The following is a 26,704-nucleotide window of genomic DNA, read 5'->3' as shown; positions in this document are numbered from 1 at the left end:
CTTTCTTTGCCTCAGTATAAATTTTCTAACCTTCTGAACTGGCTGAGTGACTTCTATTTAATTTTAAGCTGATACATGGCATGGCTCAAGGCTCTGTCCTAGCCTAATTGTGGCTGAAACAAATGTAACACCTCCAAGTTATTTGTAGCAGTTGTCCCCATTCTAACAGAGATAGCACGGATCTGTCAGTTTGAAGAAACAGAAAAAAGATTCTTCTTGGTTTGTGTTAGCAACATCTTCAGCCAGACAAAGGAACTGGGTGGGCTAAGGGAGAAAAGACTGGGAAGCAGGCAGTACTGAAAGCTGGCAAAGAGCTGAAGTGAAGCATTTCAGACAACCTCAATGCAATCAAATTCAGAACAGCAGCATTTCAAAACATTCTGATATCCTAGTACCCTTTAGCCCCTCATATATGTTATTTGCAGTTGTCCCAAAAGACTGTCTGAAATAGAAGAACCTTCCTTAAATTAAAGCTGCCTCAGAACAAAACTACTTTCTAGTGCTCCTACTGTCCTTGGCTTTGAAGAAGCTTTTTTGTTGTTGTGATAGATGTAACACCTATGTTACAGCTTTTGCTTTTCTTATCAACTAAATCAGTAACACATTTTTCTTAAACCTCCATAAATAAATAGGATTGGTTTTGTCCTTTTAAGGGATTCCGTTCCCTTCCTTTCTTTAGGGAATGAGGAGTTCTCTGCCAGAGGAAGTCAGGGTGGCAGCAGTTGGAGCCTCAGCCACACAGAAGGAACAGAACCCAGGCAGAATGAGACCATGGCACAAGCAGCTCGAGCTCAAACGTACCAGTGACTGAAAGACACCTTTGGATAACCCACTTTGTTCCCTTTTCTCTCTAGGACATCCATTGCTTCCCCTTTTAATCAATCCTCAGGGTCACCAGGATTGCTCATCTTTGATGAGCAGCTCCAAGTCCTTGCTGATTGCCACAGGTCCTGCTGTGTGCCCAAGCAAAGGCTGGGGGAGGTGGGAGCCACTAAAGCCCAGGACAAATGAGGAAGATCCAACCAGGTTTTTTGAGTAGAAATACAGATATTAAAGAGAAAGGGAAAAAACCCTGACTGCCTTCTCATACTTAAATCAGGTTTGTTGGTAAAACCCACCTGGATCCTTGCACCAACTGAGGCTGTCTCATCTTTCACCAGGCAATTCCAAATTTAAGCACAAGAATGTCACTACTGCTAATGGAACTGCCTAGTCCATTGACTTGGAGTAGACTCAAATGCCAGCATGCAGGGTAAACCTCAAATCCAGCAGCACAGCTCAGAACAAGACAAATTTACCATAAGACAACCAAATTCTATTTACATGTTCTCATATTTATTTTCCTTCACCATTCAATTGCATTATATGTTCCTGACATTACCTGCCCCCTGTTTTAGTGTAACTTTTTCAGCTATCATGCTCTGACAGTTTTCAGGTCTCCATCAGGAAAACCATTCACCAAGTACCAGAACTGAGGCCCCTGAGCTCACCCCCATGCTGGCAGTGCACAGAGTGAATTCACAGACTGCTGCTCCTTTAACACTGCCAAAAATGAAACTCCTCCAGCTACTCCTTCCTCTCTGGATACAGCAAGGAGAGCTTATGCTGCAGGAATCTGTGAGAAGAACACGGGCAATTTCAATATCACAAGTCTGTAAATATTAACACTAAAACTGAGTTCACTCCAGAGGCTTACAGTAGACACGTTTTCTTCCAAAGGCTACTCTTGGATCAGGGAGCTTGCCCAGAGGAAGGCCAAGCATCATGCTCTTATGTCACATGTTGGCCTAGGAACACATTTTGAAAATGTGAGAGATTTGTAATCTCTACTTTTTATTAGGTTATCCCCTATGACTCTCATTTGAGCTATTCGTTTTGATATTTATTCAATTTCTCACCTTTTTTTTTTTTGACACTTTGATATGTTAACTTTTCTTGAAACTTCAGAAATTAGGGAGTTCTTACTCCTGAGATGAGTTTAATTCCCTTCACCCTTACTAGAGATTTCTCATTTGCTTAAGTCATAAAACTCCTATTAGAAAACTCTGTTTCTGGAATAGGGCTGTAACCCTTCTTAAACCGAATTTAGGCAGTATTCTTTTACTAAACAGGAAAGAAACATATTTTATTATCTAACTTTTAATTGCTTGTTTGTTGGGGTTGTTTGTTGCTTGATTGTTTTGGTTGGGGTTTTTTTAAATAATTGACAAGAACCAAAAACTGAATACAGCAGAATACTGCAGATGAGAAATCTCAGTCCCCTGCAGGATCTAGTAGAAACTATGATTAAAATATTATTATCCATTTTAAAGATTAATTCAGTATGTTCTTCTCCTCCACTGCAGAAAGCTGGGTCACACTCATCATGAGCCTTAATAGACTTTTCAGCAGTTGTCAAAGCTACTGCATCTGAAACATCATTTTTAGCCAGAGGCATCCAGCTATTCCTAGATGTTATTTAAATCCACATGACTGGAGGGCTTTCTGTGAGACTGTCTAAAGTAATTTGTTTTGTAACTGTCCTCCCTTCCCAACATATACCCTCACAATTTCTAACGTACAAGAACAGAGTGTTATTCCCAAGCATGTGCACATTTATAGTTAATTCTATTACTCTGAAGATTTTTAATGTCACAGTATTAGCTCAGCTAGTGTGCTATTTCCAGAAATCTCTGAACCATTCTTAGTTCTAATGAAATCCAGATTATTAAGAACCATCTAACAAAAAGATTCTATTCTTTTTCTGGTTTGTAATATTACATGACCATGCTATTATATCACTTTATTTCACAAGACTTGCAAGGAAATATTTGTGCTAAATACACTGAGGGGAAACAAAACAAAAAAAAACTGAGCAAGAGTAGGGTTTTTCCTAGTAACTTACTTTTCATTTAAGCAAGTGTAACAATGCTGAGATCCTTCTATGTTTTTCTCTCACTGCTCAAGAGAACTTTCAACATAGATTATTTTTCTTCAAAGCACTTTTGTGGTCTGAGTGTTCTTTAATTCATTTTAAGTACTTTACAATCAGCTTCAGCAAGATCTTTGAGAGACTAATTTTCAATCCTGTTTAATTACTCACAAGCATAACATCTTCAAATACATAGTTACATAAACTAGCTTAATCTTTTGTTGAAATATTTAAACTATTTCACAGAATTTAAAGCTAAAAGCCAAGATTCTGAATCTAAGAGTCAATTGCTCATTTTCTTCGGTTAACCTTAGATTTGCTGCCAGTCAAGATTTACTAGTTTCAAGAAGGAATCAAAAAGTGCATTCCACCCAAATGAATAAGAAATAATTTTCAACGAAAATTTCTAGCATCAATACGTGATCACTTTCAGATCTCAAATTACAAACCAAAGGCAATGTTTCATTTTGGAAGTGGCTACTAATACAACAGAACTCAGACTTTGTTTAGAATCACTAAAATAACACGTACTATTAAACAAATACTAGAATCCAGTCCCTTATGCCTCCTAATGTACCTCAGGTAATGGCTCTGGATTACCTTTGTGACTTATTCTAATTGGATTAAAGGCAATTTGCTATTTAATTCAAATCCTAACTCAAGCTATTTTTGTGAAACACAATTTCTTCCAAGTCAAAACTTTCTGCACAGCATAAGTCATAGAATGAAGTGAATGAATGCATGACATTATTCCCAAAAAATATTTCAATTATACATACAGAAGTAATAATTGCTTCTGGTAAAACCTGGTCTATCAGATTTTAAGACTTCTAATAAATCCAATAGCTAACCAAAGCTAAACAGCTTTAAAAACCAATAGGTACAGGTGATATGGTTACATTGAGACGTGTTACAAAATTTAAGTTACTTAACACATCAGACTGACATATAGGAGAATTTTCAAAGCTAACTCAACTCTTCAGTGCTTCAGATGCACATTCTTCTACTGAATTCCTAATTTTCATGTAAATATTTTTTTACAAGTATTATGAAAGCACTACCTATTAAGGTTGCTCCTTTCTAAGTGCAAGTGACTCAAGACACTGATTTTTGTACTGATAAAACAATAATGGAGAAACATGCTTTTTCATATATTTATGCACACAGTTTTGTGTGAAACAGTTTTTTAAATAGCCACAGCTTTTTATGTAGTTTGAACAAATGGCAGGGAAGACATACATAACAACATCCATATGACAAATGCCCAGTTTTTTGAAGTGAATATGAGAATTAAATAGTATTAGAAACATCCTCAGACTACCAAGTGTCCCCAGACCTGTCACTTCTCTACAAATTTCTATTTTCACTACAAAATTAATAAATACCAGAACACAACTCTGGAGAAACTGTGCCATCCTCAAAAATACCACAAAACTGCTGAAACTTTTGTTTTATACACTTGTTTGTATAACCACTTTGGAGGGTTATAAAAATAGACAACAGTTTCTCATCAAGATTTCTCCTTTTTCCTATACAGGTTTTCTTTATCACACCAAAATCACAGATGCCATTCTGCAGCCCTGCATAAAACCTTTGCTCAATTCAGCAAAGACACTAGATCTCCTTTGACATCTAAATAAGCTATATACATCCATTTTTCATGTCCTTGAGTACAGTTTTTTCCTCTTCACAATCAGAAATTCCACAAAAATGCAATAAATAACAAAGAGCAATATCTGAGTCCTCTGGTGGTTAATACCTCACATTAAAGGCCTGACAGAACACATATCCAGGAAGAGAGGAAAGCCCCAAGCTGTTGAAGTTTCTTTTTTAGGTCACTCACCTTAGGTAACTCCCACTCTGATCTGGAACCATCAGCACTGTAGTAGTATGGTCTACCTTGTTCATCTGCGTGTTTTATCCACTGCAGAGAGAAATGTGATGATAGAAAATGTAATCAGAGTGACAGTCACAACAGAAATTCTCTGAGACCTGAGATTTAAAGTTAATTTTTAATTAAGTGCCATCCACTTCAGCCATGTCTAATGCACAACCCTCCATTAACTAACTGAGGTTAGATTGCAGTAAGAGCAACAGTTTTCAGCATCCTGATGTTTTTCTTCTGTAATTCCTCAGAAAAAAGTCCAGCAATATCACACAAGAGACTGTGATAAATAGATTTTTTTAAAGATGCCATATCTCATTCTTATCAACATTATGTTGTCAGTTTAGGGAGGCACAATTTTTCCATCAGATCTGCATTAGGATCTTATACATAAAATTACAAAAAAGCAGCTCAACCAGCAACTGCTGATACTATGAGAAATTTATGCACTCATTGAACAACTTTTTTAAAACATCAATGGAAACATGAGATGCAGTCCCTAGAGAAATGATGAAAACAACAATATAATTTCTGTAACCTCTACAAGCACCTCCCACAATCAAAGAAGTAAACCCACGACAACTGGGACTGGTCATGCAGAAAGAAAAGAATTGTAATGAGCAAAACTCAACAAGATGATTGCAGAAAACCACAGAAACACTCACAGCAAGGCTCTTGGCTCAAGCAGGTTTCACAAGATTGCCTTTCTACAACTGTGGTAGGAAAGGCTGGTTTTTATCAATCCCAATGGAATTAAAAAAGAAGGCTGCATATTTGCTAACACATAGGACTGTGCTTTACAGATGTTTGTCAGAAACTGATTAAAGAGAATAAAATTCTAAAATGGACAAAAAAATCTAACTATTTTGAAAATTATTGCAAATAAGACTTGCCAAATTCAGCTCAAGAACAGGCGGTGCTATAATACAACAAAGTACTGTTTCAGTGAACTTCAGAAGTTTAAAAAACTAAAAATGCAACTTCAGTGAACAACTGGAAAATGGACTGCTTTACAAATATAAACAAATACTGTGTTTTATCTTACGTGGGAGAAATTTTTATGGCATGCCCAGTAAGTTGTCAGTAGCAATTAGATAGCAAAAACAGGGCATAAATCTGCTGATATGGCTGCAGTTTAATTAAGAAGTTTGTCTACATCTGAAAGCAGTAGTGAAAAATCTCTAATAAAGGAAATTATGAAAGCGGTAAAGCAACATTACATTCAGTTTAAAAACATCTATGTAGACAAGAGCAGCTCTTGACAGTAAGAAAAGACAGTAAGAAAAACTTTTTGGTATGAAGTTCAATCCTGAAGTATAACCAAAAGAAAGGGGGAGAGCAGGAACTAAAAAATAATACATGGTATGTTCATTCAATATAATCTGACACACAACTGGAAATAAAACTTCTTCTAAATAACAAAAACATACATAAGCAAAAAAGTTCACTTGCTAAAACTTCATGCATATTTTAAAAAAACAAAAGGAGCTACTGCTGAGGTATGCTCTTCACTTTTGAAAATGCAGGTTTCATTTCTAGAAGTGAATTAGTGGAAAAGATTTAGAACACATGATGAGAAGAAGGAAAAAGTACCTTTTCATTAGTATAGTCATTGGTATATAAGGTTTGACCATGTTCATCCAATTCTTCTGACCAACCCTTTGGAGGAGAACCATACTGACTATCTGACTGGCTGTAACAAGAACTGTGGTCGTTTTCTTCTGATGAAAGATGCTACAAGTAGTCAGAAACATACAAGGCAGTTTTGAGAATGAAAGCGCTTTAAAATCTGAAAGATCAAAGATTATTTGACTAGAAAGAGAATAGTAATGAAAACAGGGAGTTCACATTTTTATATGAGAGAATGAGATGCATTTTTACAGTGCAGACAATTCAAAGTATTTTCAGAACTAGCTTTTACTGATAATTTTTTTTAATTTCTACAATATCAAATTTAAACTCCAGGGGTTTTGTCTATCCGAATTTTATTCCTACAAATTTACATTACTGATGAAGAGAGTTAGCTTTAGTAATCTGCATTGCCTTAAAAAAAAACAACCTGGGAGCCCTGCTACGTCAGTTTTCTACCACCATCTACGATCATCCCTAATTCCATACCTAAATCCTTCTCCTTTTTTCAAATACATCTGGAAACACAGGAATGATTAAGGGCAACTTGAAACTTCAGTTTCACCTTCTTAGATGGCAGCATTTTACAGTATTTGTCCACTGCATCTTAAAATATTATGAATTTCCACTCTCCTCCTTCCAACTCTGATGCACATGACCAAGAGCATTGCAAAAGCAAAGCCTTCCACAAGGCACAGCTAGCTGAGGTTAAAAATCGTTTCCTGAACATAGAAGTCAATTATTATCCTAGGAACAAGTTTGATGAGTAATGCAGAGAAAAGATTTTACACACACATCCAACTATTTCTGTACCCCCATAAACCTTGTTCATCCCCTTGCTAACACACTGTAGTCTTATTCTAAGCACGCACTTCATGCATCAAAAAAAAATCTCCCTCCTTTCATCTCCTACAACATCTCTGTGCCGTGGTCTCCTGAGGAATTCTATGCAGATTTCCTTTCACAATGTCTTGGATCCTGAGCTAGCAGAAGGCAAAACATTAAAGACACCCTGCTACTCAGAAACTACAGAAATAAAATACTACAGTTCAATAACACTGGCATAAGGCTTTTGAGAAAAACTGTAAGGTAGGAGAGAGACACAATTTCAAATTTAAATAGGGAAAAACCTCTCCCAAAAAAAAATCAAGTCTTACAAAAAATATTAAATTATCAGAAATTCCCCAGTTTTTAAAATTCAGAGGGTTTAAAGACTATATGTTTAGTGACATATCCAAATGATTTCTGTGTAGGTTTTTGGTGTTACTTTTCTGAGTACCTTAGCACCTGTGTGACACACACTCCTTTAACTGACATGACCCAGTTTACCAAGCACAGGAAAACCCACAGGAAATTTTTAGACCATTAATTAAGGAATATGAAGAAATGCACATGTCCTCTACAGCTTAGAGAATGTGAGCATGTAAACTATGGATTAACCAAGGCTACCTCTCTTGCACATGGGGCAATGTGAAATTCGCACTTGCCAATTCCAAACCACTGTGGGGAGGGGAGGAGAGCAGAGGGAGCAAGGTGGGGGGAGTTCTTCAGTCCCATTTTTACACTTGTAGAATTAAGACTGAAGAGTTGCCACGGGTGCTATTGGCCTCATTTGAACTACTGCTTCACAGGATAACTATATTGTATACATGTACTTAAGTTTACATGGTTTTAATAGTTAAATATTAATTGCATTGACATATGGTAAATCAATGTAGAAGACTTTGGACATTTTTATTATTACTATCTATAGAGATTATGACCTAATAATATAATACATTGCTATTTGCCTCTTCCAAGCAACTCCTGATACTAAAGAAACACCCTACACAGGTAAAACTAAACAGAGGACCTAAAAATGAAAATTCTCCTAGAAGAGCCTTTGTTTTATAGGAGGAATGTTAATGTGTCTATCTGCATGGCATCCATATAATAATAGTTTAGGTGCTGCACAGTTTAACTCATATCCTGTACATTTGCAGACCTAAACTTCAACAGAATTCCTGAGTTATTACAAATTTTACCAAGCCAAGGCACTCCCTGTCCCGCAGCTGTCAGGAACAGCTGCTAAAGCTGCATCAACAGGGTTTAGAGAACACTGACTAAACCTCGTTCCTCAGCTTTCAATTTCACTTTCAACACTTTTTCAGCCTTAACTGCCTATATGTTTTTTTCATATTGTTCGTGCTTTATCTCAAGTCTCATCCCCAGTTACACTATCCCACGCTTAAATAAACCCATCTTAAGCAGACAGGTGCCTTATAAGAACTTTGTTGTGACATTAAAGAGAATTACAGAAAAGGTCCCCCATAGCATTGCTTCTATTGTCATTCTTGGCTTTCTTCTGTTTACAGAGAAAGTTCCTGGGGGCAGAGACCAGTTCATCACCATGCATTTACTGGGAACAGCAACCTGTGTCCCTCCTATCACTTCACCTTTCTAGCTTTTAACATCACTACTACTTGTGAAAGTCAAAATAATCAGGAAGAATACTAATTAAGGAAGCTACCATCCCTTTATTACCGTTTGTTTATATTAAAACAAAAACCATAGAATGAAATCACATTCTGGACATGATTTAAATCTAGTTTCGAGATTCAATTAAAATCCATTGCTTTTCTACAGCTGTTGGGTAATTTGTGGATGTCTCCTTCACATTATGATCTCCTATCCATGTGTTAAGGGTTTGTCTTCTCTGATATTGTGACACCTCATTCCTTTTACAGTTCAACTTAATCAAATCACTCCACTTGACAAATTCCTCCTAGTTACTGTTAAACCCTTCTTCCTCAGATACATCAACAAATCACTAATACATTTTATCTGTAATTCCAAAACCTTATACACCTTCTTACAGGCCCTATCCATAGGACTTCACTGCTCCCCCATATCCCATCCATTTAACATATAACATCCATTTAACTGTCATGACCTACTCCTGTTTTGTTTGTGCCATGTCTGTGACCAGCTACTTTAGCAAATAAGATACAATTCTGCCCCTTGTTAATTATCCAATAAAATTTGATTTCCTAATCACAGAGTTCAAAGACCAACTCTAAACTATGTCACGTTTCATATATTACTCATATATTATAATAGCTGATCCCTCTGCTCTCATTTTTACATCACCTTCCATTTTGCTATCTAATACAACACAAGCTCCTCTGAGGACAAATTAGTAGAAACTAGCTTTTAATCCTTCTGCATGTACTCTTTTATTATTAAAAGAGTATAACTCAGGCTAGCACAAAAGCCAACTTACAATTATTAAGATATATTAGCTCTAACTTTCCCTGATCAGACAAAATTTGAGACGTCCTACATTTTCCTGTAGCTCAGGCTTGGATCTCAATCTTTACTTTATATGGGATTAAATACCCAGAGGTTCCAAAAAGGAACATGAACAGTGGAGTGTGAAGCATGTTCCCAAATGCAGAACAGAAAAGAAACAAAAGGAAAGAGGGGTGGGGGGAAAGGCAGCTTCAAAATCAAAACACAACTGCTGGGAAGTGGACTGACATGACCATGCAACATGTATCTCTCCCTAGACCCATGTTTTGATAACCCAACCAAGACAAAAATTACCTAAGGAGCTTATGCTACTGGAAATACAGACTTAGTGTCTATTTAAAAATCAAAACATGTATCTCCACTGGTCTCACAAAGACTGAAAACTTGATAGACATAAGCACCTGATGGCCAACTTGTGATACCTGAAGCACCACAAATAAACAGAAGAACTGAGATGAAAGAAGGTATGGGCAATTTTTAAAAAGTAAATTAAAAATCAAGCATTCCAAAGATGCAACCATGTGGTGAAGTGATGGTACAGATGTATGAGCAAGAGTCAGAGGGATTGCTTGCAGATGGGGAGGAAGAAAGAACTCTTGCAATCGTTCCATGAAAAGAAGAACTACAACAATGAGAAAACAATTATCAGGAGATGGAACTACAACAATGAGAAAACCATTACCAGGAGATGGAACTACAATGAGAAAACTATTACCAGGACAAGGAGAATCACTTCTCAAAAAAGCAATCAGCTGACCCAAACTAAAACCAGTCTTATCCAGCAAAAGGACAGTCAGGGATAAATTAAGAGACCATCACCAGAGATACCAAAGGGACAGGCATAAACATTACTTCTGTTTGCCTGTTGCTGCCATTCACCTGAGGCAAGAAAATTTGGCTATTTAAATGCTTGTGGATGTCACAGCTGCTGTGAAGGCCAGTGCCAAAGGAAATGAAAAGTTTCCATTTCCCTTTCTCACCTGTTCCTCTTACTACCTTTCCAGAGGTAGACTTCTGTGACAGGCTTCCAGCAATCAAAATTTTGAGCAGTTCACAATTCAATTTTAAAACTAAACTCTGGTTTTATAGCTTAGAGATATATATATATATATATATATATAAAATATATAGGATATATAGACACACTATATATAGTTGTCACAGGAGAAAATCCACCAAAAAAAAGTGTATGTATATATTTGAAAAGGGAATATAGAAGTGAAATATGCAGAAGATTTTTTGATAAATATTTGCTTTCTCTTTCGATCAGGAAGCTAGTTAACCTCAGTACTGTTTGGACACAAGAACACTATTTTAAGCATATCTAAATAGTAATATCCATCTCCCAACTATTCCTTTGCTTTATCTGAACCACTGCAGTTCAGATAAACACACGTCACGATCAGACTTTCCCTAGCAACTGGCTGCACAGAATAAATTGGCACCTCAAATATTAGTCCAAATCATCTTTAAACATAAATAACTTCACAGTAAGCTTCAACTACCTCAAGCAAGGTCAGCAGCAAAGCTTTACCAAAAGGCTCTGCAAAAACAGAACTTTCACACAATGAAAAAACTCCATTGATATCCCTAAAGAATATGTTCATGGTCTGAATGGAATCTAGTCAAAAGTAGCAGTATCTGTTATGGGGCTGTTTTTACAGGCATTTTTTTACAAGTTGCTACTCTTCCACACAGTTACACACACATTCCTGCACACAAAAGCAACCCAAGAGTGAAACTGTTGACCACTTCATAGCAAGACACATAACCAAAAAGACAAAGGAAGACACTCCTTGACGCCTCAAAACCAAGAGATACCAAATCCCACAGCAAAAGACCATTCAAATGCATTACAATCTCATTGCTTTTGATCTCAGAAGGAACTACCTCATGATCTGCATGGCTCTGGGAATCCCCTTTATTAATGCTTGCATCTCGGGCCCACCGCGGAGGCTTCCAGGTTCGCTCCTGTGATCCTCTGTTGTAGTAATAACAGCGTCCTGTCGTATCTTTATGGGTTTCCCATTCCCCATTTATTTGGATTGGAGCACTTGTAGGTAGAGGTGGAAGTGCAGACTGAGATATTTTCAGTTCTTGTAAGTTAGCATAAACAGGTGAATCAGGCCTCCCTTGGCTTGGTGGAGTAGTTGGCTATCGAGAGAAGAAATGCACTGTTAACGAGCAAATGAATTTTTGAATGCTCCCTTACAAGTCAGAATGCAGTAGTAAAACAAACCAACAAACTCCTTCTTTTGTTGTTCAATACAAAAGCACAAAGGACAGCCATAAAATGCTGGGGTATAAGAACATTAGATTCTTAATTCTAAGGTAGATATCACAAGCTATATTATTTAATACTGAACCAATTTTTCAGCATTCCTCCTGATGACAGCTGATAATTATGTCTTACAGTGGATTTGAAATACACTGGAATCATCATCAAAAAATTATACGCTTGCCATGCCTTGCTGAAAAACTTCAGCTTTACAGTTCAAGTATTGCTCAGAAACTGTAAGTAATGTGATCTTGTTGAAGACAATACATAGCATTTCTGAGATGCCACTTGTTAGGCAAAGATTGTTCCCCAGCCTTTCCACCTCGCTGTTGATACAGCGATGGTGAATGTAAAGCAGCACTTTTGCATTCTCAGCAAGGTCTAAACCGGCAGCTCAGTCGGAAAGATGAGCACAATGTTGTGATTAAGAAATTGACTAAGAAATTCTGAGAAACACCTGGACAGTTTGCCTGTATGCCTTTTCAAACATGCTTATTTGAAAATATTTTAGGCAACATCACCAAGTATTTCAATTACCCCCCTCTTCTTGTAAAAACTAAGTGGATATTCTTATCCACCTTATTTTGTTCACATACACGCACAAAAGTAGAACAAGAAATACTCATAAGAAAACAAAACACTAATGACAATTGCTTATTAATAAATAGTTTGCTAATGTGACAGACAGCAGAAATTATGGTTTGAAGACCAAAGAACTTAATGAAACCACAAGCACTTCCAAATGAGCCCCTACAGTGTTTAGGAGAGAAATAAAGCCTCAGATGTTCAATTTTTAAAGCCTAATACAAATACGCCATGCAGAGAGTAAGAGCATGTGTTTTCACAAGAACTGTGATTATGAGATTGTGAAAGCAGCTAGTTATTAAACCAAATTAAAGAGTTTCCTAGTAATGCACTGCCATTTTTGTATTTTGAGGCATAATATTAGGTATTCTAAAGGAAAAACTATACAATTTATACCATCCCCCTTGGTTTTAATTGAGCAGCTTTGCTGTAGGCAAGTCCTTGTGCCTCCGGCTGCTACTACATTACATAAAAGACCTTTTATAATGTACTTTTAAACATTAAAATCATAAGATGCTAATCTAGGCCACATCTAATCATAAATTATCAGGGTTTGCTCAGGCAAGACAGCGTATCATACCACACAATCAGATATAAACTGATTGCACCATAGGTAGAACCAAATATGGGCAATATCCACAACCAAAGGGGGAAACAGCTAGAGAGGAACTTAATGAGATTATAACGGGCACGGACTTGTTTTGCGTGCCTTTAAAAGAGACAACACAGCTTGCCAGATATAGCAAGTACAGTACATCTCAGGCAAACCACAAGTGAAATGCTGAAAACAAAAAAATTGCAGCACTGGCAAAATCTGAAAGCCAAAACCAATCGGTATCCTCCTATACCTGAATCAAAGGAAAAAATCTGCTACAAAACTTGATAAACAGTAAAAGGTTATTTTTCTACTATCCAAGTCACACATGTTGACTTTTTTTGTTGTTTTGTTTTATTTGGTTTGGGTTTTTTAGTGAGGAGGGTAGAACAGCTACCTTTGGTAGAGTTGATCTTGAGAGCCTTAAGAGTATAAACAACACTACTGTGAATGAAGACCACCCTAATGTCTTAGGGATGATGAACCAATTCCCTGGGATGTTGGGGCAGCAATCTCGATGCCTCCTCATTCAAGAGCACAATTTCTGCCTCGGTGTCCAAGAGCCTTCAGAGCTGCACCTCCCACATAAACCACAGGGTTTGTCATTGAAATGACACCACAGAACGCACAAACCTCCAGCTCCTTCCTCTCTTTTAAGGAAGTGGCAAGAGTGGCACCACCAAGCACCCTGGCTGCTGCCAAGGGGGGCTGGTGGCTTCCACAACCCTCACCTCCTCCTGAAATTCCTCTTCCACACAAAGCAATAAGGCAGCTCCTCTGTCTGGCCCACATTTAACAGCCACTATTTTGTTTTAATTAAGACAGCTAAGTGCCATCACTAAGAGAACAGTTGTATGTATTAGTAAAAATGTTTTCCAAATAGCCTGAAACACAGAATGCTTGGTACATTTTTGCATTGGAGTATTTTCTCAAGCAATAGGAATATGGCTCAGAGGCTTCACATGGAGGTTTTCAACCACTCCAGCATTATAACCAGCACAACTCCAGATGAAACTGCAGGACATGGATGTGCTCAGCCAATACTGGGAGCTCACAGCCAAAGTACTGCCACCTAACTCAGGCAGCACACAAGGTAAGTTTAAAACACAACAATATGAAAGTGTAAATGAGGGATTTTCTTCTGAATACTTAATGCTTCCAAACTCAAGATACCAATTTCTGGTTTTCAAGGAGAAGACAGAACTTTTCTCCTCAGCAACAAGCAAGACAACTAGCTGTCCTGCCCAGCCAGCCCTCCAGCTCCTTTCATTCCCTGTTGTTTTCTCTTCTGACAGATTTTTCAGGGAGAACTGCAAGATTTTTGAAAGACATCTGGAAATTACTGTTTTCAGCGAAGCATTAAGAAAAAGCAAAGTCACCAATCTGACTGTAACATGCAGCTTAGCTCCTAAGTACGTCTTTGAGGGATATGACTCTGTTATCAGGATCTATTTATAATAACCTTGCAGCACACAAGGAAACTTCCTCATACCTTGAGCCACATGATGAGGTATGTTGTTTTGTCTAGGATTTGCTCAGCTCAACAGAACTCAACCTTAACAAGGCTAATTTTGTCAATGTCTTATTTATTGATAAATAAAGCAGCTTTTAGCAAGTTCAAAGCCTTGTGAAATTTACATCAGTGTATGTTCTATGCCAGCGTTGGCAGGAAGGTCAATCCCCCCCAGGCTGGGGAGTCCCACTCAAGCAGGTCACAGTGCATGGCCTGTAGGGCCCCCAGGTACTGCACCACCTCCTCCTTTCCTTCCAAATGATCATTTTGTGGGTTCACAACTGAGTTCTGCAAAAAACTTGAATAATTTTAAGCCAAAAAGTAGATTAATTTAACTTTCATTTATCAAAATCATTACTTACTGACAATATATTAATATGATTAGACAAAGCATTACCTAGACCAAAACAGTTCCTGATCACTTCCATGGGTGTATGCCCAAAACCATACACAGTTAAGGGACATTTAAATATATGCTAAACACTAAGCAGGACTTCCAGTGAGAACTTCCCTCCCTGAGGCCTTTTTTTTTTTGCACTATCAAACTCTGACTGCTCATAAACATGGAATTAAACCTTCCCAAAGAGACTCCTTGTCTTCTCACTATCAGAATTGCAAGAACACGTCCTTCAACGTGCCCATGCATGCACGCACTAAATGCTTTCTACTCCAAACATTTCAACACTCATTTGCTATTTGATATGGATTTCAGACTTTTTCATGTTGCTTTCTCCTGCTAAGAACAGTGAAGGACACTTGCTGGAAAAGTGATGTAGGAAAATTAGCAAGCAGAAATACTTCTATGACACTACAACATGAATTAAAATTGTACAGCCCATTAAGCACACTAGCAACTACAAGAACATAAGGGCCTCTCCCAGAGCCCAGTAATGCTCTGTAGAATACTGTAAAAATCTGCCACATTTAACCTCGGTCTCTCCAAAATGTCTGCTCACACTAGATTGTTGTAATTGACAAGGAAGAGAGTTTCATGCAAGCAGGACCAAGCTTCCTTTCCAAGGATCAACACACAACATTCTTCAAACAGAGACTGCACTCACAGCACTTTCAGAACACAGTTTTTATACTGGCACAGTAGGAAGCAGATATGGGCCTTTAAAAAAAAACCAACCTGTTAATCATTCATGAATGAACAGTCAACATTTTTAACAAAGGCCACAGATATGCTATCAGGCCTCTGGAAACCTGAACTCAGTGCAGTGGGAAGCAAACGTACACATTTCAGTAATGAAAGTACCTGGTGAAGGGGCAGAGTATGCCAGCAACAAAAAGCCAGAAAACAAAGTTCACTTGCAACTGGTAGTTACCTTTTTTCCTTTTATAGAACTTAAATTCAAGACAAAAACTTGTAGAACATAACAACTGCTCAAAGAATGACTGCAATGCTAGCCTGCAAAACATGACCGACCACACATTAAATTGCTTTCACTATGGTGCCTCTGTTAGCAATGAACATGAATGTAAAAGCTTTCATTTCAGTAGCAGCATTCAGACTGCTGTAAGTAGCTGCTAAAAATGAAGAACCTTTAAAAAAAAGGCAAATCTCAATACTCCTGATGAAGTTACAAACAACAGATTATCCTTACTCATGCAAAAAAGGAGCATTATATTGAAGGAAAGTAAGGGAATGCTGTGTCTGCAGCAGTAAGCTCAAGAAAGGAGAACAGGCAAACCCCAAAGCATCCTGAGACTGGGAATGAAGCATCCCAGTTCCCTCAACAACTGAGCTTCTTGCCAAAGAATTCCCACTGTCCTTTTAGGAAGGCCTGGGACTTCAATACCAGCTTTATTCTAACAGGAACGATACAAAAGAAATCTCAAAAACTCTACAGTTTCATGTTCATAAAGTGACAGCTTCAACTGGAATAATTAGCTCATCTTTTCCTTCCTGTTTCTGCTTTTGGTTTATATTTTTACAAACATGTTCCAGACTCTGTCTTCTTTCTAACAGATACAGGCATATTTACAATTTATATCCAAAAACACACAGAGGAGATTTTTCAGTGAGTCCTTTACAACCTCAGAGGTGAACAGAGCAAGCTAATTTAACAAGCCAAATTAAAATGGGAACTGAAACAACTTTTTACACTCTAGCCTTCTCAAACATAGGCTGAATAATTCACACTGTAAGTCTAAGGAACAGATAAAACAATGAGAGTGAATACTACAAGCCTGTTAACAGCTGATTATAAATTTCAGACAAGCTATAGTAATGCAAATATTATTTAAGTGCATTGAAGTTCTTGTGTTCAGTTGATCTGCCATTATAAATTGGTAAGAAAAAAATGACACTGCAAAACAATACAGAAATAAAATCAACTCTCAAATATATCTGCCTAATAAAGGTCATTCAACAGTTAAAAGTATCCCATTTAAAAATTAAGCACATAGATTCAAAATATTTTTTTAATGACTAGTCATAACTTCCTATTGGGCTGGAAACAGTTAAATTAGGCCTGATTCACCTTTGCTAATTTTATCTTTCAGGAAAGTCTGTATTCTACTTACACTGAACTACAGGCTGAGATATTACTTCTTTCTATTATTGGAGATAGTTGCATACAATTAATTTTATTTTACATACTTCTATTAATATTTTGTTTAATAAAACCAGATTATGAAACAGTCTTAGGACATTGGGGTTGCCTGAATATGCTTGTGTTATTTCAGCCATGTAAATTCCCTTCTGTTTCAGCTCTCTCATAAAACAAACAAAAAAAAATTCCTATAGTTGATGAAAATATAAATCTTTATCTACAGCTACTGTAATCTATCAATATCTAGGTGCATAGCAAAAAGACCTTCAAACTAAATACATTTCCTTCCCTTTGTAGCCCAAAAGAGGTAACTTAAATTATTTTCATACTCATTAAGATAAGGATTCATTTAATTGCATTGCAAAATCCTGCAGTACAGAAAGCGAACGGTGGCTCCTTCTGCCACACTGACAAGCACTCAGGAGCAGGAATGGAAACTGGCTGCAGCAGCAGGACACAGCCTGGGACAGGAGGGAGCATTTGGCTGGGTCTTGGAGTACCAGAGACCACTCCCAGATCATCCATCACAAGTGGCTTATCAAAGAAAATTGATGGAAAACCATTTTTTCCCCTGTATGCACTGCAAACTTCCCATTCACATCCCTGCAGTTGCTCAGTGCATGAGCAAACTATGACATATGCACGTAGGAAGTTTACAGCAATAAAAGAAAGTATACTGAAGGACAGCAACAGTGATGTCAAATATTTTAAAAAACGGAAATAAGATCTTACAATGGGATCCTTTGTCAAACATGCACAAAGATGACAGTGTTTATGTACTTGTACTTTGCCACTTGCACAATCTTGCTTCTCCCTTCCATAAAAAAGCTTTTGTCCAAGGATATAGACAAAGCTGCTTTTCCTATAGCAGAAAATTTCAATACCATATGAAACGCTTTACGTCATACATGCTTACACAGCAAGCTTACCCCAGCTAGGAAAGACGAGCCAAATTTGACAATGTTCAAAAGTCAGAGAGTAAATTTCCTTCACTCCTTTTCCCCCTGTTCATCAGATTAAATGCTGGTAACTTTATTATGTGTGTTGAAAGTATCTGCAACCTAATTCAGAAATTTAGCCCACATCTTTAACAACCTCGATATGCCATACAGAAGGAGATTTACACATTTATTTTTCCACTTTTAGGGAAGTTAAATTTCAAGTTGTTTCTGCATTTTAGCTCAATTGCTCCCAGTTCTTGAGCTCTGTGAAGCCCAGAGTCCATGTCTGAATGCAGATTTGTGAACAATAACGTTGTTGGGAATCATTTGTGATCTCTCTCAAGAATATATTCTATACAAACTAAAATAGTACACTAAGAAAGCACAAGAAAAGCCTAGCTTGCTTTCTCCAGTGGAAAATTATCCTGTAATAGGCCAATAGGTACTGTTTTCAGATGGCAAGTATCACAAGAACACAACAAGCACTTTAGTAGCTTTAGAGCTCTTACAGCAGAATAATCTCTTGAAGTTTCAGAAATAGTGGAGACTCCTCACTTATCAAAAGCATTTACGGTTTTAACTGGTTTAATGTATAGCTGTATGTCTCATTTGCCTCAGAGAGGTGAAACTATTCTTAAAGGCAGATTATAAAGATCTTCATGGAACACTTCTATGTTGTACCCATTACAGAAACACAGCACGTCTAAGAAGTGCTCCTATGAAATATTATTGTGGAATAGTGTAGAATGGTGTCATTTGAATTCATAATAGCCTAAAGGTCATGGAAAAGTTTCCATTTCAGTCATTTCAAACTGAATAGCAATTTTTTTCTACACTTTGCATTTTCAAAAGTACAAATCCCATAGCCTTTAAGTGTATTTTTGAGGGTCCAGTGCTTACACAAAGCAGTGCAAAGCCAGGAACCCATGAAACTGCAGGTGGGAAAATAAACACCACCTCTGATAAAACTCTCAAGTTACTGAAGTTGTACTGAGCAAGTCAAAAACCTAAAAGATAGCTTGAGAACCACTTGAATGAACAAAATGATGTCTAAATACTACCACACAAGTCACCAAAATCCCATCATTCAGTAGACCAAAAACTGTAATATTCTCCTATTAGAAAGAGAAGGAAAAGCCCAGAACAATTAAGAAACTCTATATGTATATTATAATGGTTCACTTTCACAATAGATAGTTGGGGATTCTTAAAAAAATAGGGAAAATAACAATTTGCAAGAGATAGTTCTAAAACAGAACAGTCATCAAATATGTGTTCTGTTGGAAAGGGTACTTCATTCCAAACACTTGACAAGAAAATGCAGAACTCCCACTCAGTTTACAGCTGCTGTCCTTTTACTCTGCTGCAAAAGCAGATTTCACTTGTGTGAAACTGCTTCACCAAATGTTGCTCGTGGCAGCAAATCCAGCAAGCATTTGTCATGGTAGTGTTTCTTTGTTAGGTGTTAGAATAATTTCAAAATATCTTCTTGAGCTTATGAACATCAACACTTAGAAGTTTTTAATAACATGTGCAACTGCAGAATATCACCAGTATTCAAACATATGAGCAAAGCTGATGTATGAGCACACTTACTGGGATACTGGAAATACCTTATGGGATTAATTAAGGTGGCAAACCCCAAAGAAGAACACAGTTAAATGGCCTAGGAAGCAAAGTATCAAATCAAATACTAGAAGGGCATCTGTTGGTTTGCCTCACTAATATATTAACAGTAATACATTCTGTTGGGTAACTGGTAGGCTCCAGTCACTTTTTACCCTGTACCCTCCACATCTGCCTCTCCAAGTATTCCCTGAGTTTATCACCTGCAATTACCATTCACAAGCAGCTACACCTCTCATGTGCCCCAAAACTCCAGAGAGCAATTTCCTTGATTACACTGCCCACTCAGGAATAAACCTCAGAAACAGCTGATGTAGCTGTAGCCATTCACGTTGACTTCCACAAATATTGTATTAAAATCTTGGGAAACAAGTTTCAACAGTCCTCAATTTATACACAGGAACACCTGAAAAAGCATATTCTAGGGATCATGACTGGCTAAACAATTTCAAAACATTTGATTTGAAGAGCTACATCTTACATACTGTCTAACTCTATACCATTACAAACCAAAACATAAATTATGCACCCAAAGTCTAGAGAAATTATGATAAAATCTATTCATCAAGTAATGTATTCATACTCTAACATAAAACAAACTTGGATTAGGGAAATAATAATCTCAGAATGTTCTTAAGTCTGTACACACAAGAGCTATCATTTCTAACACATCAGAATGTATACTATTAAAAAAAAAAAAAAAACTTTTTTTCACTTTTTCCTTTTGAAAAAATTGGTCAGCTAATCTTAGAAGAAAGGGAAGCCAAGAGAAAAGTAACTTGCCAAAGTAACTTTAAATGAGTTAGTTACCCTAACTACCCATGCACACAAGCAAAGAATTTCCTTCGTGCAGAAAGGCAGAACCACACTGACACTTCTGCTTGTACAGAAGCTCAGCAAATACTTTTGCTAATTCAGTTCAGGTGACCAAATGAATAAGGCACAGAGTCAGGCAACAACCCAAAGTTTAGAAAACAAGAAAAACCACAAATGTATTTGTTTCAGAAAATCAAAGATTAATTACACACTCTTAAGACCCAGCTAGGCTGGTCTACCTGCCACTGACTACCAGAAGGAGCAACCCCATCTGCCTTGCCCTCTGCACCCCTGATGCTGATGTGGCCCTGCAGCAAAGGGATGGAAAAAACCAGAATGGCAATAAACTAACCCCGTTGAGACTTTTAAAACAAAACAAACGAAACTCCACAAACAAACAAAAGGCTCTCCCATATTTAGACTCCTTGGGTGTTTGCAGGTCACTGCAAGGTCAGCCAGAGACACTTCTGAAGTGTCTGACTGAGGTGACAGGAGAGCAGGACCTCCTCCTTCAGAACCTCTGTGTTAGCTCTTAAGGAGGTTGAGCTGCTTAATTAAATTCCAAAGGTGGCTGAGAGAAGGAATTATCTTCAAGTATCTAAAACAGAATCAGTTATAGAAACAATAATAAGTAAAGAACTGCCTATTTTTCCCAGATATAGGTAAAAAAAGGCTAGACTGAAGTGGGGCAAAAAAGTTGCTTACATATAGAGCAAACAAGGAATTAAATTTTGCAACAGCCTGATCAGCAAAATAAGGAACTTTCCTTGAAAGCTTAAGTGCAGTTTAGTCCACAACCTTCAATAGCACTTGTGGTGTTCTTGCTTCTGTCCCTAGGCAGTGAGAAAGAACCACAATGGTGTTGTTCTCTATTTTCCTTACTCCCATAAAGCTTTGTAAACAAGGCTACATTACAAATCTCTAACCCTCATCCTGAAAAGCAGCACATTCACATCTGAAGTCTGAAACAAATGAAGAAGCTATTAAAAGTATATAGTAAAAAGCTGATTGATTGTACAGATATGCAAAGTGAAATGCTGGGTTTAAGGCCTTGTTTTCTCTTAAGAAAAACCAGCAGCCTGTAAGAAAGAGCAATACAAGATCACGGTGATCAGAGCATTCAAAAAATAAAGCTGAAGAGACCTCATGTCACTGAAGAAGGAAAGAAGTAACCCAAGTAGCTCAGGCAGAGAATAACAAATATTTTAAGCTGACTAAAGACAGCTCTTCCTGCCACCTCAGAGTACAGAACTCAGCAGTTGGATGAAAGCTAAGAGTGAAAAGTGAAAGGTATTTTGTTTACTAGCTGAAGTCCCACACTTGGAATGAAAAAACTGAATTCTGAAGAACATGGTTTGTGTCAGCATTTTGAGAAAAACTGTTTTAAACATTGAACATTAGATCTAACACGTTTAATACTTTACATCTGAAGTATAAAATAAAACATTTTCCTCACAGCATCTTGAAAAATTAAAAAATATTACTAATAATAATTTTTAGTAAGGAAACCTGGGTCAGGAATGTTGGGAATATCTTAAATCAGTTTAAGCCAGGGAAGATGCTATATTTTCCTCTCCTCTGCAAACCACCAGGGTATCTTAATACTCAAAATGAATCAAAACCCAGAAAGTGTCATAAAATCATACCAGTAAGGAAAGAGGACATTTTCTCTCCCCTCCCTCTGCATACTTTCGCAAAAAAAAGAAAAAGTTAAGGACAATTTTCTTCAACCTGTAGCAAAACTAGCAGGGACAAAACAAGAGGTGACCACTGGATCTAGTCATCCTTCCAATTTCAGACATTCCCACAAATGTGAGGAATGAATTATGGACAATCAAGCTTTACAGATTTCAGAAAAAAAATAGGGACATAACCTCATTTTCAGTTCACTGAGGTGGTTAACCCCCAAAAATTACTAAGATGCAAAACAAACCAGAAAAGAAAATACACAATGCTCTACTTTGTGGGATTAATAGGCATTTTTTTCAGAACAAGCAAGTTCAAGAATGGACAAACCTACCTCCATGTCCAGAGATGATCAAAAAGGCAGTAAAATCATCTCTACACTAAAAAGCTGTCCAGCACAGAATTTAAGTCACCCAAGGCAATACCTGAAATGTGCCAACAAGTGGGAATATTTGTGCTTCCACTGTACTTCTCCCCTGACGGTGAATTATCAACTTCACCATCCTCAGAACTGCCGCTGTGAAGTCAATTCCCAGGTACAACTTGCAAAAACAGCCCTAAAATGTTATGAGCTGGCAAACCACACATGTTTAATCAGGAGTAGCTTTACTGGACCTGGGGCCATTTCCCCCTGGTTCGCTTTCACAGCTGCAGCACTGACAGGAAACTTAAAGTCATTTTTCTTCCCTGAGAAGTTGCAAATACACAAGTGATGAAGCAAGCTGAATTTTGTAATATGAGATAGAGGTCCTGCAAACTAAATGAACTGGGCTTTGGGGCTTTTGCTTAACTTCTTTATGCTTCTGAGTAAATGCAGTGCAATCTAAAATCCAGTATTCATCCTTTCAGAAGCAGTTAATTGTAATTTTCACAGTACAAACATATCTTCTACATGGCCATGAGGATAAAAGAAATTCAGTTGATTTTATGCTACAATAATCAATAAAGAACCACAAAATAGCATCAATGCATAGTGCCTATAGCATGTCTGTTCTATCTTACATAAAACAATTGGTGAAAGGACTAAAGCAGCATGTCACATAGTCTAGAAACTGGTTTTAAAAAGGGGGGGAGAGAAAGAGTGTATTCCACAATACTCAAAAATAGTAATGAATGGGCACATCAACAATTCCCCCAGAAGATCAGCACAGCTATCCACCCTCCAAAGCCAAAACTAAATCTGAGTATCTCTCCTCTTCCAACAATACTCCTTGTTTCACACAGAAAATTCCTGCATTATGTCCATTGGTATGTGTTGCAAAACAGGTGTCAGACCATGTTCCAATGGTCCCTTATGTGCTACATGGACTGCTGAGCAATCAAAAGGCTTGGTACTATCTATGCAAGATAAAATGCTGTGTTTGCTGTAGATGCCAACTGTGTAAGTAAGAGGACACACACACAAAAAGTCTCACTCTAGTTTTCTCTGTGGATTTCATTCACTCAGACAAGTATGAACATCTACTGCAATCAAATGTTTAACAGAAATCCCCCTGCTTGTTTGCAGGTCCTTCTCCAACAAAGTTTGAGGTTGAAAGGCCTCTTATGAAGACCTGAACCAGAAGCACAGCCTGCCAGAAAGGAGGAGGAGGTGTGTGAGGGAAGGGGGTCAAGGATTTTGATATTTGAAGTAGACTCCATCTCCCAAAGCCTGCTGTCCCAGTCATACCAATCCAGAGAGGGTCTGCTAAAGCTGCACTGATCATAAATACTGCATCTGGTCTTCCCAGGGCTGGCACTGCATTCAAAGTAGAGCCATTCTGACCAATAGCAGCACTGCTGGATTAAGATCATAAAAACCTTTTTTGAATTCTGGGCTCCAGGAATGAGATAAGGGTCTCAGAACTAAGAGAAATGTGTGAGAGCAGCCGTAAGTGAACCAGACCCTGCAATAAAAATAGGAAGCAGAGTTCTTTGTCACATCCCTGCCCATCATGCAGACTGCCTGGGCTCACTGTCTGCTACCACACTGGGGAATGGGGAAACACAGTGACCCTTCTCACTTCTCCTATGATTGTAAGACAAATTCACAACTTACTTTTAGTAAAACAAACTGACATAATTCCTTCTGCCGTCCAACACCATTTTTCACTGCTGACAAGAAAAAACTGAAAATCATCCAAACCCTAGGTATCAAGAGATTCCTTCCAATTTATCAGTAAAATGAAGGACTTATTAAACTGCCCTAAAAAAAAACCTGCCCCTAAACAAAAGACAGAGAGGAAAAAGAAAACAGTCAGATTCAGATATCTGGCACTAATCCTCTCTGAAAGAGGCCACACTAGCACATACATTCACTGCGTGCTCCAGACTGCAAAGCATGTTCCAAAATACTGGGGAGTGAGACATAATCTAAATTAATTTTTAAAACAACAAATAATTTCTGTGATTTTTTTTTCATTGAAGTAGGATTTACAAAGTCATCTGACAAGTGTAAAACCGTGACTAAATTTAGAGAGCATGTTTAAATGGACTAAAAACACACAGATGCTTTTGTTGCAAGGAATCTATTTTGTAAAATAACATAATTTTAAATTCTAATGTAAAAGCTTTCATGTAAGAAGAGTTGTGCAGCAAAAGACACAAATAAATTACCAGCACACAGTACACAGGAATGTGTAATGGCACTCTTGTTATACAGCGTGAGGGAGTTCTGAAAACCTTGTCAAACTTCATTAAGAGGAATGTTATGCTTATTCAAAATTACTAAAACATTCCAGGCTTTTTTGACTGTCCTTTGCAATAAAGCAAACCTATTAGCAGTACATTATAGCTGAGATGGCAAGAATTTGCTAATGGTTTCATGCTGATTAAGCAGCAGGCAGTGAGCGGTGCCCTGTTCCCCCAGCCCTCCCCCGTGCTGCTGAATTCCAACTCCAAGCTCAGCATTCAGGGGATCAGCTGGAGCCACCATCCTTTGGAGAACGTTCTCATTGAAACTGCAAGTGTCACAAAGTATGGCAGCACTGTCTGCCAAGCTGTCAGAGGAAAAAATGCTTTAAAGGACATGGATGTTTGCTTGAGTATATAGCAATGTTCTGCACATGAAGCTGTTCTTGAAAGCTGGTGTTCATCTGCAGAAAACACAGGTGGAATGGAAGCTAAACTTTCTGGGAATCTCAAGAGAAAAATTAATAATTAATGTATTTGGAATTACTGGATACACTAATACTTTGCTGTTGATTTCTTTGTTGTTTTCCAGCGAGATTTCCATTGAGCTCATACAAAAAGGTGAATTATGCAAGTGCAGGCATTGTAGGAGCTCTGGATTCCAGGTCCCACGAGGGTCTGCAGAATAACAGTGCTGAAAGCTGATCAGCCCACTGCCCAGAGAGCCTTCTGCAACACTGCTGGCAGTGCCACAGCTTATCCTGCTGCATGACTGTTACGACTTTGCTGTTCAGCCAGATTTAGTACAACAGCTATATTAAAGATAAAAAGCTTATTGGGAAAATTTAAGTGCCTGAATAGGCTTTAGGCTAACATTGCTCCAAATGCTTTTGTCTTCACAAGAGCAGTAATTGAGTATGGAGGGTGATTAGCTCTATCTCCTAAATAACACTTACTGGAAGCGTTAGCTGTGCATTTCTGATTGCCACTGAAATGGGGATTAGAGGACAGGCAAACTATCTGGCACAGCAACAGCACAGCAATCATAACAAAACCTCCAGTGAAGCCTCAAGATGAGCCTTGCAGCCATAAATCCCCTCAGAGGAATGCAGGGAGATGTTAAACTGCTAAACTCTGCTAAGAACACACACTTTCCATTTTAGCATTTGGATTCATCTATTTTGAGCAGAAACTGAAGGTTTATGGCCCCTTTTGCCACGGCACTGCAGAGCTTTGGGCCACACTGGCTGGCATACCATAGTATGGTATGCTGGTAGCTGCAAGAAGTTACAAGTATCAGTTTTTTTAAAAGTCACTTGTCATAAACCATGTCTTTATTGATATGATTAGCATAATGCATTAATATGAGAAGATCATTCAACGTGAAGAAGATCCAGACCAAGAAGCTGTTTGATGTGGTTTTGACGGCTTTTCATAGGCTTCTTTCTCCACATAAGCCTTCCCTCAATAAAGACTGAAGCTTAGAGATTACACAAAAACCATTTTCCCCACACTATTCAAATTTTTTAATATATTTAACCAATTTCAGCTAACAAGTAATCTTTTAAATTAAAATTAAGCATCATTCTCCCACTTACTCATTTATCCCATTATTAGATAATTTAAAATTTGATTATTTAAAAATCTAAATTCAGTTTCACCTGGTAGATTTCAAAGAACGGTCACCATATAAGGCTTTCTTGTCTTGAAAACCCACTAGTCCCTGTATTAGATTTTCCTTTATTAAATCTGTATTCAGATCCAGTATCCTCTCACATGT

At 37.7% G+C, this 26,704-nt stretch overlaps 1 protein-coding gene across 4 annotated transcripts in view; it reads right to left on the bottom strand.

Annotated features, from left to right (window-relative positions):
- ARHGAP12 (Rho GTPase activating protein 12) overlaps positions 1-26,704 on the bottom strand; it is a 79,197-nt gene that overhangs the window by 35,195 nt on the left and 17,298 nt on the right. For 3 of the 4 annotated variants that reach the window (XM_054273538.1, XM_054273539.1, XM_054273536.1), the window contains 3 exons: positions 11,607-11,870; positions 6,390-6,530; positions 4,755-4,835 (listed from right to left, as the gene is read on the bottom strand). In XM_054273538.1, the coding sequence (XP_054129513.1) occupies positions 4,755-4,835; positions 6,390-6,530; positions 11,607-11,870 (486 nt within the window). The remainder of the gene's footprint in view (positions 1-4,754; positions 4,836-6,389; positions 6,531-11,606; positions 11,871-26,704) is intronic. The other variant, XM_054273537.1, reaches the window with a different exon arrangement.

Source organism: Melozone crissalis, unplaced genomic scaffold, assembly GCF_028551555.1.
Source record: "Melozone crissalis strain CALT ecotype California unplaced genomic scaffold, PUWL_Pcris_2 ptg000016l_1, whole genome shotgun sequence".
In the NCBI taxonomy this organism is placed as follows: Eukaryota; Metazoa; Chordata; class Aves; order Passeriformes; family Passerellidae; genus Melozone; species Melozone crissalis.
This window is presented reverse-complemented; position numbering and strand designations above follow the sequence as displayed.